This window comes from Sinocyclocheilus anshuiensis, unplaced genomic scaffold, assembly GCF_001515605.1.
Source record: "Sinocyclocheilus anshuiensis isolate Anshui unplaced genomic scaffold, SAMN03320099.WGS_v1.1 scaffold772, whole genome shotgun sequence".
Classification (NCBI taxonomy): Eukaryota; Metazoa; Chordata; class Actinopteri; order Cypriniformes; family Cyprinidae; genus Sinocyclocheilus; species Sinocyclocheilus anshuiensis.
In genome coordinates this window covers 304,450-316,960 of record NW_015558592.1, presented here as the reverse complement: position 1 = coordinate 316,960, position 12,511 = coordinate 304,450, and the positions used below count along the sequence as shown (strand labels likewise).

The following is a 12,511-nucleotide window of genomic DNA, read 5'->3' as shown; positions in this document are numbered from 1 at the left end:
TCCCACCCTCCCCTTCCTTGACCACTCTATAGTATCTACACTCACACACTCTCAGTCAGACAGACAGTCAGGCACCCAGAGAGAGAAGACAGACACACTCCAGTGGCAGCAGGCAGCTCCCCAGTGCCTGGACTGCTCGGCTCCTCCAATTCATCAACCCCAGCCTCAGAGCTCCATGAGGAGGTTTATCAGTATGGTGCTACGCAGCCTGGTCAGCACCTCCAAGGCCAGGCCCTGGCTGCAGAAGAGAGCACGGGTGCAGGGGAAGGAAGACCAGAAACTCAAGGTGCCACACGGGGCGACTAAGGTGAAAGTCCAGAGGGCTTAGGACAAGCAATATAGGGGCAGATGAGGGGACGCTGAGGATAGAAGTTTAGGCACTTGTGTACAGCTTAAAATAGCAGGACATGTCTGGGGCATGGCGGATTCCAGAAGACTGACATTTGTTTTTAAGTGCATGTGTAAGTGAGGAGTGTTAAATGGAGTCTTGCTATAGTTGGAATGGATCGCGGATATGTTAAATCAAAGATTGCTATTTCACGCACATGTTTGTGGCGTGCTGGGATAAAATTGTTGTTTATTTCTTGCATGCAAGCTTTTGTAGTTTGGAAAAATTGTGGTAGTGCTGTTGATTAGGAGAAAATGATTCTCTTCTCTCAATTTGTAAGAACAAGCAAAAAATATATATTGACAGAAATCCACTTAAAAAGGAAGTCTAAAATGAGTATGGGGTATATTTCATTTTTCCATTATAAGTCTATAATTTCTCTGTTTTTATTTGTTTATTTATGCAAATTGAGGGACAAGTTTAAATTATTTTCTGTGTTTATTTAAATAGAATCTGGAACGTTCATTCAGTAAAAGATGAAGTTACATTTCAGTGTTTCCCAGGACTCACAGACAGACTATCATTAGTTAATACACAAGCTAACATGAACTAACAATGACCCTTACGCTTTTTACTGCATGTATTCATCTTTGGTATTGTTAGTTGTTAAAAATGCATTAACTAATGTTAACAGATACAACTTTTGATGTTCAAAATTGATTGGTTAGAAGTATTGTTCATTGTTAACTGACATTAACTAACTAGTTAACAACAGAACCCTTAAAGGCACAGTTCACCTTCAGTTGCTGGTCCCCATCTACTTGCATAGTGTTTTTTTTTTCATACTATGTAAGTCAGTGGGGACCAGCATCTGAAGGTGAACTATCCCTTTAATGTAAAACGATACTTGTCAATTTGCTTTCTTCATTATTTGAAGGGATAGTTCTCCAATAAATGAAAAATCTGTCATAATTTAAGCACACTCATCTCATTCCAAACCTGTTTTTCTGTGGAACACAAAAAAAAGATATTTTAAGAAATGTCTGTGTTTTGTTTTTGTTTATACAATCAAAATCGTCCAATGGAGTTTTAGACACCGCAGACTTTCTTTGCATGGACTAAAACTTCATAATATCTCCTTTTGTGTTCTTAAAAAAGAAAGTCATACAGGTTTTAAATATCATGAGGGTGAGTAAATGATGGCAGAATTTTCATTTTTGGATGAACTATTCCTTTAAATCTAATCGATTTACAATGTTTGTCTTTGGTCCAGTAATTGTATTGTTCAGATGGCGTGTTAGCATGATTTAACTTTTTTTTTTTTTTGGCCCTGAGCTATTTTAATATGAAACCTCCTGACAATAAAATTCCAGGCAGCTGTCCAGGTCGGGATTATCCGCCGTCTTCACAGATCACAGCAGCATTTCCCTTTCTAGATTAGTTTGGCTTCAGCTAGCGAAACAGTTTCCTTAGCTCTCTGTAACCACACGCTCGCATGTTTGCACCCCCTCCTAATCAGATTATTATAGCTCTGCCCTGTAATCCAACCCTTACAGAATTTCTCTTTCAATCTGCTGCTTGCTTGTTTGGAGGGATTGTGTTACACTTTAGGAGTAAAGCCTGCCCTGGGTTGGAATAGAATTCAGATGGATTTATAAGATATACAGTATTTACATTTTTAAGTGAAGTGAAGGATACATCAGTGTGTTTACATTTTATTGGTGACTGATGTAATAAAATACGCGCATTGCCCAAATGCCTGGTGTACCTAAAGAGATTTATTTGTTACAGTCATTCTTACTGTACTCCAATGTTAATCCAAAATGACAGATTTATATTTTTCAAAATATATTTTTCAAATATTCTTTTATTTTAAGGGGTGCTTAAAGCCAGTTTATTATTTTCTTTTTTCATTTAATTTAATTTAATGTAATAATTCAATGTAATTTTTTATTTTATTTTATTATTATTTCTCATCATACCACTTGACATCTCACCGCATTGCACAGGTGAGCACGACCTAAAATCTGGCAAATGCCATTTAACCAAGAACCTAAAGTTTGTATTTGTCATTTTCTTGATCAAATTTTTTTTGAGGGGCAATTCTTAATCCAATTTTCCTGACCACTAGCTTAATCCTCTTTGATAGAAACCCCACTGGATGACTTGTAGATTGACGTTTGTGTATGACGCAGACTTTGCTGTCCATCTTAAAGGTTTATTTCCTAAATCTCATATAAAGCTTAGATATTTTCCATTTTGTGTGTGGTTAAAGTCCTTGCCAATATGTTTTGGTACGTGGGAGATAATAGGTCAGGCATAATGATTACTTTTTCTTGGCAGTGTGAAGAATAAACATGCAATTCCCTTGATTTCAGCTCAACTTTTGAATGCCTTTTATTTCGCTCCCATCTGTCTTTGCAATTGGCACTCATTTGATGAGATGGCTGTGGTGCAGACCACTGGGAAAATTAATGTAAACCGTTCAAGAATTATGACAAGGCAAGAGAGATTAAAGAGAAGCCCACACAGTCAAAATGAGAGGCTGGAAGTTCACTCAAAGAAAGATGTTATTCTTTCCTCTTTACAGATGATTCTGACTGTATTTCTGAGTGATAATCAACAGTTGCTGACCGAGGTGCCCATTACCCCAGAGACGCTCTGTAAGGATGTGGTGGAATTCTGTAAGGAAGCTGGGGAGAGCGGCTGCCACCTCGCTGAGGTCTGGAGAGGAAAAGGTATCAGTCTATTGGCACATACACTACTGTTCAAACGTTTGGGGTCATTAAGATGTTTTTAAAGGAAAAGAAAGTGTTTTATTCAGCAAGGATTCGCTGCATTGATCAAAAATTACAGTAAAGGCATTTATAATGTTGCAAAAGATTTATATTTCAAATAAATGCATTTCTTTTGAACTTTCTATTGATCAAAGTATCCTGAAATAAATAATGCATTACAGTTTACACAAAAATATGAAGCATTGATACTGATAATAATAAATGATTCTTGAGCAGCAAATCAGCATATTAAAAGGATTTCTGAAGGATCATGTGACACTGAAGACTGGAGTAATGGCTGCTGAAAATTCAGCTTTACCATCACAAGAATAAATTATATTTTATAATGTGTTCAAATAGGAAAAGTTATTTTAAAATGTAATACTATTTCAAAATATGACTGTGTTTACTCTATTTTTGATGATTTTTGATTGGTGAGCATGAGAGACTTCACTGAAAACACTGAAAAATCGAACCAACCCCAAACGTTTGAATGGTAGTATATTTGAACTTGCAAGTTCTAATATAAATAGTCAAGTCAAGTCAAGTCACCTTTATTTATATAGCGCTTTTAACAATACAGATTGTGTCAAAGCAACTGAACAACATTAATTAGGAAAATAGTGTGTCAATAATGCAAAATGACAATAGTAAACACAAATTTTTCAGTTAAAGACAGTTCATCATTGAATTCAGTGATGTCAACATCCAGCTCAGTTTAAATAGTATCTTTGCAATCAAGTCAATGGTATCGCTGGAAATGAAGTGTCCCCAACTAAGCAAGCCAGAGGCGACAGCGGCAAGGAACCAAAACTCCATCGGTGACCGAATGTAGAAAAAACCTTGGGAGAAACCAGGCTCAGTCGGGGGGCCAGTTCTCCTCTGACCAGACGAACCAGCAGTATGGAAAAATCAATAGTCTATGTGGCTTTGATTGAATTTAGACAATATAAACTCTTCAGATTTAGCTAGTATTTTTGACCTGTTCTTGCAAAGCAACATTTCTAATTTATACGTTTTTTAGGTTAGGTTAAGTTTTTCGTCTTATATTTATATTTTATTTAATTTCAGCTTTCTTTCAATAAGCTTAATAGATTTAGTTTTAGATAACAGTAACAACATTGCCCTGATTGGTTCATGGGGCCCCGTAAGTGAGCCGTCTGAGACTAGTGTCGATTCAACATATTACATCGTAATGTAAAATCATATAGTGCTTTCTAGTCTGTCTAGTCTCATGAGTCAGCGTTGTTTTCAACTCTTTTGAACGTCAAGGACTGTTCTTTCGTCATGGCATATGTATAGTGCAGCCGGATTTCTACATGCTCTGCTCAATATGGCTGACAGATACAGATGTATTGCTTAGCGCTTTTACATCACTAAATAGCACTGAATGGAAACGTTCATGGACCAGATCCCACAGAGAAAGGAAAACTGTCCATCACATAACAATGACGTCCTTGTCAGAGTTTGTCCTAGACAGTGGGTGGTAGAATGTGGGTCAGAACGTCTCAGGGCCTGGGCCGCAGCCTCTAGGTTTGTTTACATGGTTCCTGCGGGCCTGTTATTCTAGTGTCCCACACATGGCACGCGGCCCGCACTGTCAAAGACAGTAAAGATAGCCTTCAGCAAGGATAGCCAGACCTTTTTCATCTGGACGTGCCACCGTGTTTTGCTACGGGGCCATTATGTAATAGAAAGGACATTTTCCTTTTTAAGTTTTCATACCATGCGGATTAGATTAAAATAAAGAAGTATTATAACAGTTTTGACATTGACATCTTCTGTGCTATGCATAGAGTGCAGGGTTTTATAGCCTGACTGTAACAAAGAGTGTCTGTCTCTCTCTCTCACAGAGAGAGCGATCCCTTTTGATCAGCTGATGTTTGAGCACCTACAGAAATGGGGTCAGAGGAGACAGGAAGTGAAGTTTTACCTGCGGCACGAGGAGTCTCCCATCGCAAACGTTTCTCAAGGTGGGTAAAAGTGACAAAAAAGACTGGCCATGACCACGACAGGACATTTTGTCGGTTACTTGGTTTCTTTTTTTGTGCCGTTGTGTTTAACTACTGTTCAAAATGTTGTGGTCGTTAAGATTATTTTACGTTTCTTATGCTCTCTCACATGATCCTTCGGAACTTATTCAATGAGGAAAGCAGTTGTGCTTTGTAAAATGTTGTGTTTTCAGGATTCTTAGGTGAACTGAAAGTTCAAAAGAACAGCATTTATTTGAAAAATTATTCTTTTGTAACATTATTAATGTCTTTACTGTCACTTTTGATTCATTTAATGCATCTTTGCTGAAAAATGTATAAATTATTATTATTAATTTTAAATCTTACTGGATGTAGTGTAAGATCAGAGCCACTTGTTAACTAATACTTGCTAATCTGTAGTTTACCAAGATACATTCATTAAAGGGACTGAATCACTATTCATTTGTTCATTTGAATGAATTGTACAGATGAACCGATTCAATAAAATCAAAGTTTAGGGGAGCATGTTTGCTTATTGCCTATTAACTAAAAGCCATTTTAGGTTCATGATTAATGTTTTAGTGTTCAAATCTAGTGAGACTGATTCTTTCAGTTCTTTTAAATGAGAGTACTGTCAGTGTTGGGCTTTGCAGAGTTTTTCCTCCGCAGTTATCTGCAGTTACGTAACTAATCCTTTTTGTGTGTAATTGGTCTCCCGCCTTCTTGCACTCAAATCTGCACCTGAGACAGACCATAGCTCCATCAGACTAGAGAAGACGAGGAGCCACAGAGAAATGCAGACTTTGAGTTTTAAAATGACAGAATGCATCACCAATATTGCTCATACATTGGGTTAGTGATTTGAACTAGGACTGCAGAATATTGAAAAAAAAATGACATTGGGATATTTTGCTTTTCTGCTAAATATATTGTGATATGAAAACATGAATGAATGATTGGAGTGATTTTGTGAGCATCTGCACAGAAAAAAAAAAAAATTCTTAAAAAGCAGAAAAATTACTTTTTACTCTTTTTGAGTGCAAACAGGCTTTTAGGGCTGAATTGTTTTCGAAAATTTTTTAGTTTTTAGATATATGAGAAAAAAACCTCTTTTCTAGTTTTATAGACTACATTCTCACTATTTTTTACCCATTTGATATAATTATGGTTTTATTGTTATTAAATAAAAATATTAAACAAATATTTTGTAATAATGCTATTATACTGTAAAACATTCAATATTTGTTATAAATAAAAAAACTTAAATATTTAATAAAAATATTTGTAATATTTTTTAACTGTAAAATTTTTTAACTGTAAAATGTTAGTATCATTGAGGTACTATTATAGTTTTTATTAATATTTTGAATCAGTTTTTATTTTTCTATTTTTCAGTGAACATTTATAGCAATTTTTTAATGGTTTCAATTTTAGTTTTAGTTAATTATAATAACCCTGAAAATTACAATACTAATATTTATATTCTAAATTCTTCATTCTTAAACTATCAAGCTTATATTTATTTTATGTTCAGTAACTGCATAATAATGCACTAAAGCCACTCATAACACCTTAGCAGTAACACCATGGCAACATTGTGACAGTAAGTTTTTGAACGGAATGTAAAATTCTAGTTCATTGTATCAGTACATTCTAAATTAGTCTGTGAGAGCAGAGGGCGGTCAGTGGGATTGTGTACAGGCCTATCAGAGGCGGCGCGGTCCATGAAGGTCTAGGTATTTCCAGAGCCTCTGACAGGATTACACATAATAACACAGCCCTGGATTTAGAGAATTAAGTTCCTGCTTATTTATAGATGGCACATTTGAGAGTGCTGGTGAAACAAAGGCTCACAAAAGAGAAATGACTGGAGGTTGGTAATCGTTGTTAAACAACCCACTGTCTCGGCACACAGTAATCAGGGTAAATATGCCAGTCAAAATTCCACTGCTGGATCATATGCTCATTAGATTCAAAGGTACCACTTTTCCTTTCTTTTTTCAGCCATACGTGTGACTGGTGTTTTATTATTTTATGTTTTATCAATACAAAAATGCCCCTTTGTCCAGTAGCACTGATTATGTTTGCCCACAGCGGTGAGTTTTTAAGCTCTGCAACCATCTTGACTTTGTTCGAGTGCAGGGGTGAAGATGTGATCTTGTTTTATTTCCAGCAGGAAGTCAAACTTCAGAGCAGGCCGACAGGAAGAGCAAGGGGAACTCGGACAAGCCCTGCGAGAATGGGGTACGTTCCCATTCATGCTGTTCTCAGTCACACTTTGCTTCTGGACTGTTTAAGACTCGTAATGAGGGCTGCTCACTGAGGCTTCACGTAATTACGGTGAAACTGTGTAGCCAAAACACAAGTTCAACACTTAAGTGAGCAATGCTCTACTTTTCGTGCAGTAAATGTGTGTAGTTTCTATTAATGTATCAAGCCATAAAAGCACACTTTTGATGCAAATCTGCTTTTGTTTTTGGAGTGAAAGATTAGAAATTACTTAAAAAGCCCTTTTATCAGTTGGCCATTTTTGTGTTTTCATTGGCTTCTTGGCCCACTTTTCCTTAATTTGAGCTTTAATTAAATTATCTTTGGGCCTGTACACTTGACAACATTTTGGATGTATCATCTGTTGTCATATTGTCCTTGATATTGAAAGTGCAGATAACTTACAGTTAGGTATTTCTGTACACTTACTCTATATACAACTCATTATAAAATTAGTATGTAATAATAATATGCAATACTTGTCTGCTGGTTTGCTAAGAGAAAGCTTTCATGATTCTTGAGTCATCTATGAGAAAATTAGAGATATCGTTTATTATAAGTGAGTGCTGCCATTTTGCGCATGTAAACGCACTTAAACATGATCAATGTCATTTGTTTTCACATATCTTATAACTGATTGCAATGAGTAACAAGGGGTCTTTTCCTCACACAAAGCTACTTATGGCTTCAGAACAGTGTTATTTTAGTATTATTTATGTATTTTTATTAATATTTTGAATTAACTTTTATTTTTGTATTATCAGTTTTCATTTTAATTAAATGTTTAATTTTAGTCATTTTTTTATTAAAATTACTTTCTGTATAAAAATAATTTTAGTAATTTTGATGCTCTTCCATCATTAACATTTTTTTTAATATTTATTTCTAATTAAGTTATTTATCTTTATTACAGTTTTAGTTTTAGTAATTTTAGTACTTTAAATTAAACGTATTTATTTCAGTTACCAGGGCAACATTTCTCTCTCTTTTTGAATAAGCCGTTGTTGTTTTTTTGTCCAATATTTATATTTTATTAGTATATATTTTAACACATTTTTAATATATATTTTTAATAGTTCAGCATTGCTTCAGAAGACTTGAAGTATACATTTCTTGTTTTGGTGCTTTTTTGGAGATGGACAGGCCCTAGTTAGACTGTACATTCTTATTGTATGGAAAAAACACTGTGGACAGGTTTACAGGTTTGGAACCGTAAATGATGGCAGAATTTAAATTTGAACTGTTTCTTTTAAAAATCAGTTCTGACTGTAGTTGCCATATAATTATGCTCCAGTTGGAAGTTAGAAGTCGGAAGCTTCGCAGCAGGGAGCTTGTGTGCAATGTGCTGATAAGCTCCAGTCCCCCACCAAAGTCATTTGCAGTGGATTGGTTCATGTGGCGGACACAGGACGTTTTAGAGAAACCGAATACACAGGTTTCCCTACTTCCCAGAAGATCACTCGACTACATAACGCTGCCTAGTTTCTGTACACTTTCTATTCCACTCCATATGTCTTTGATACTGATCATGCAGAAAAAAAGAGGTAGTGTTCTCTTCTTCCGAGCTCAAAAATGCACATCTACATTCCTCTGCCAGTATCCATGTCAGTATTTCAAGAAAAAGGAAATCGATGTCTGTAGGTATATATTCCAGATCTCCAGACTGATTAACATTCCACAAGACTGTAATCATAAAACCCATAAAGCTGCACAGCTATTGAACAGGTGGTCATTGGGACCTTCCCAGCGTCACCAGTTATGTTATAAATGAGTGGCACGCTCACTGCGGCATTCCGATATGTGGCCCTCCCCGCGTCCCATTATGCAGCTGTTATTAGAGATAATCCAGGCAGCGGGGGCTTCTCTTTCAGGCCGTATCATGTGATGATATTTTAATTACATCCGGCCAATAAACTTTAGGACTTCTGAACTTCTGCACTGGCCCGATTGTATACTCTGTCAGCGTAATATGCAAGTCTGCAAGTGTGCTCCACTTTAAACCAGGTCAAAGGGCCAGAAGGCAAAATATTAGCTACATGTTCAGCACACCAAAAATCTCTTCCTGCCCCTGATATTACAGCAGAGCAACTGAGAATGACTATTTACATTGTACATTTGACGGTCATGTATTATCTTTATATAGTGTTTCTGGGTCTGAATACATCAGATTTATTCAGGATGGTTTAAGTCATTATGCACGTCAACATGTGTTTTTTTGCCCATCTGCATGTATTTTATTTTTATTTTATTTTTTTTTAGCTCAGATGGATGTTAGATGGGTGTACACTACAGTTTGGATTCTGTATAATTTTTTTAAAAACATGTTTTATCTTCAAGGCTGCATTTATTTGACCAAAAATAAAGTAATATAGTGAAATATTATTACAATTTAAAATATTAGTATTAATATATTTTAAAATGTTATTAATTTCTGTGATGGGTAAGCTATTTTTTTAGCAGCCATAACTCATAATTTCTTATTATTATCAACGTTGAAAACAATTGTTCTGCTTAATATTTTTGTAGAAACTGTGATGCATATTTTTTGATTTTTTTTTTCAAAAGAAGTTCAAAAGAAATGGGATTTATTTGAAATAGAATTCTTTGTAAAAATATAAAATCTTTACTGTCACTTTTTATCAATTTAATGCATCCTTGCTAAATAAAAGAATGAATTTAATTTAAATAAATGTATTACCAACCCCAAACTTTTCAATGGTGGTATATGCTGTTATGTGTCAAAAATGTCAGATTTTCCTTTAAACTATATGTTTAATTTATGCCTTTATGTGTTTAATATCAAAAATAAAATTACAGCAAGTACTCGCTTTATGCAACTTTGCATACTTAGTGACATCAAACCAATTAAGAAATACTCAAAGAGTTTGTTTTGAGGCAGAGAATTAGAATTAATTTTTGGTCAGATATAAATCTATAAATATTTTGTGAAATTTTTTAACCACTTTTGCTGAGATCATTATTTACCACAGCACTATTAAAATGATTTTTTAAAGCTATTTAGTTTCCATTCTGAAGTGGAATGTAAAAGCAAAACAGACTCTGGTTGGTGTCTTTACTTTAAATCAGACTAAGTGGGCGATTCTTGGCCAGAATAAGCTGCAATCTAGACAAGACTGTTATGCTGTGAGTTAAAACTCTGGCTATGCAAGAATATAAAGAGATCTTTCATAAGGCACATTGTGGTTTTCAGGCCTGGTCTGTCTGGCAGCTCTGTCTCTGAGCTAGCTGACCTTGTCCCACTCTGATATCACTATCATTGACCTTCAATCTCTCTTTTTCTGCCTCTAGATGCTCCTGTAACATTCCATGTGATGATGCTAGAGTTACCATTTCGGTAGCACTGCACCTCCTGCACCCGGCAGATAAAACTTTATTAGATAATCAAAATTCACCGTAAAATGCGATTAGAAGTTCTGCAAGAATGCAGAAGCTTAGTCCGTGAATGCTTAGCCCTTGAAAGATCCCAAACATCTGTGCATGTTGTCCCTAACGGCGCTTTGCATAGTCATGAAAGAGCAATGTGTTTCTGCCTAAATGCAGCAGGAAAAGGAAACCAATGCTGTGAATGAAAGTGTCATTGCATTTGAAGACAGCACTGTGAATTCTTCTAATTATCATTTAGCACTTGGCATGACATTTAGTGATTCTCAACTGGTTTTCCTTTAGGACCCAGATTTTACTTTAGACATGGTGTTGTGACCAAAATCAGAACTGAAATCATCATTTCAAAAAAACAAAAAAAATAACTGAAATCAAATATTTAAATAGTTTATTATAGTATCATTGTTACTGATTTGTTCAGTGGTGATTATGTGGATTGCAACTTATTTGTCCAGTTGTTCTCTTCCAAATGTCTATTTTTTTCGCAAAACCAAATCTCTAAAGCACATGCCTGTCTGATGCATATTGTTCAGTGTGTACACTGAAGTTGAGAGCACAGATTTTGCCCTGTGGCACTGGCTGTGTTTTTCAGCATATGGACATATGAAGGTCAGTCATGAGTGACTGTGGTCAGTACGTGGCACTATTAAAATGCAGAGGGAGCTAAATGGCTGGCTCAGAATTATTATTGCACTTATTGACTGTGCTCATTTCAGTCTAAGATACATCAACCAGCTGGCACAAAAACAGTCTTGTTCAATTGCTCATTGCTGTTGGAATATGGATTAGCCCACATGTGCATCACATGATTGCCGAAAGAGATGCATTTTAACTCCTTGTTGCTTACTTATTGAGATCTGACAGAATTTTAATTTGTAATGGCAAAAACTAAAAAAATGCACATTATGGCATTATATTGGCCATTGACCTTTTTTTTGGGGGGGACATGTTTACCATGGTATTATTTGTAGTAAACAGTAGTAAACCTCTTTAGGGGAGTAAGATGTAACATGGTACTTTTTTAAGTGGAATTGACGTGTTTCCTTGTTAAACATCAATTTTATCAGCTTCCTCTTGTGCACTGTAAAGCATGGTGCATTTGAAAGCACGCGCATGCTGTAAAGTTGTGTCGCAGTTCTGCAAACATTAATGGCAGATTCTCTGGAGACTGTCACGCATCTGGGAGTAAATGAGTGCGGGGCAGCTGTGGCGCAGCAGCGGCGCTCCCGGGAGAGGAGGGGTCTGTGTGTGCGTGCTGTGGTGATGTCCGATTCGCGAACGAATCATTTCTTTCAACCGGTTGACTCGGATCATTTGAACCGATTCGCTTTGATGTTGTAAATTCCCTGTAAGTGAGATCTTTGGGCGTAGAGCATTGAAGCGGTTGCAGCGATTACAGAAATGAATCGGACCATTTAAGCAAAGCGATCCGCTGAAATTAATCGGAGTTCTTATTCGATGAATTGTTAAACCGTTCCAGGGGCGTTTACAGGGGCACGGTCCCCTATCAAAAACATTTGGCCCTATTTTAATACTCTTTTTAAAATACTGCTTTGGTTTTAAATTTATATAGCCTAATTGTCTTTACCTGAGTCACAGAGTCGTCCACAAGCTGCATGTGCAATAAAGAGTAGTAGTTGACAAACGATAGAAGATATTTGTAAGTTTTGTTTTCTACTAATAAGTAAGTAAATATCCATCATGCACTCCTCTTTTTTGCTTTCTGTTTTAAAAAAATATCCCGTTAGAATTTTTTGTACTAC

At 35.9% G+C, this 12,511-nt stretch overlaps 1 protein-coding gene across 3 annotated transcripts; it reads left to right on the top strand.

Moving 5' to 3' along the window:
* The first annotated feature begins 74 nt into the window (after positions 1-74).
* LOC107679996 (apoptosis-stimulating of p53 protein 1-like) lies at positions 75-7,511 on the top strand. Of its 3 annotated transcripts, none has more exons than XM_016475733.1 (4): positions 75-307; positions 2,919-3,066; positions 4,959-5,078; positions 7,255-7,511. In XM_016475733.1, exons 1-4 carry the CDS (start codon positions 176-178, stop codon positions 7,458-7,460), a joined length of 606 nt encoding a protein of 201 aa, XP_016331219.1. In that variant the 5' UTR covers positions 75-175; the 3' UTR covers positions 7,461-7,511. The 3 variants fall into 3 exon arrangements, 2 of the variants coding, with proteins under 2 accessions (XP_016331219.1, XP_016331218.1); XM_016475732.1 differs by having other exon boundaries at positions 7,252-7,511; XR_001633107.1 differs by lacking the exons at positions 75-307; positions 2,919-3,066; positions 4,959-5,078 and adding an exon at positions 6,737-7,056 and having other exon boundaries at positions 7,252-7,324.
* The last annotated feature ends 5,000 nt before the right edge of the window (positions 7,512-12,511 follow it).

Bases quoted from the DNA above. Each gene is read 5' to 3' on its own strand.
- LOC107679996 (XM_016475732.1), top strand. From the start codon at position 176: ATGAGGAGGTTTATCAGTATGGTGCTACGCAGCCTGGTCAGCACCTCC. The intron at 308-2,918 runs GTGAAAGTCCAG...TCCTCTTTACAG, and splicing joins TGCCACACGGGGCGACTAAG to ATGATTCTGACTGTATTTCT. The intron at 5,079-7,251 runs GTGGGTAAAAGT...TTTTATTTCCAG, and splicing joins CATCGCAAACGTTTCTCAAG to CAGGAAGTCAAACTTCAGAG.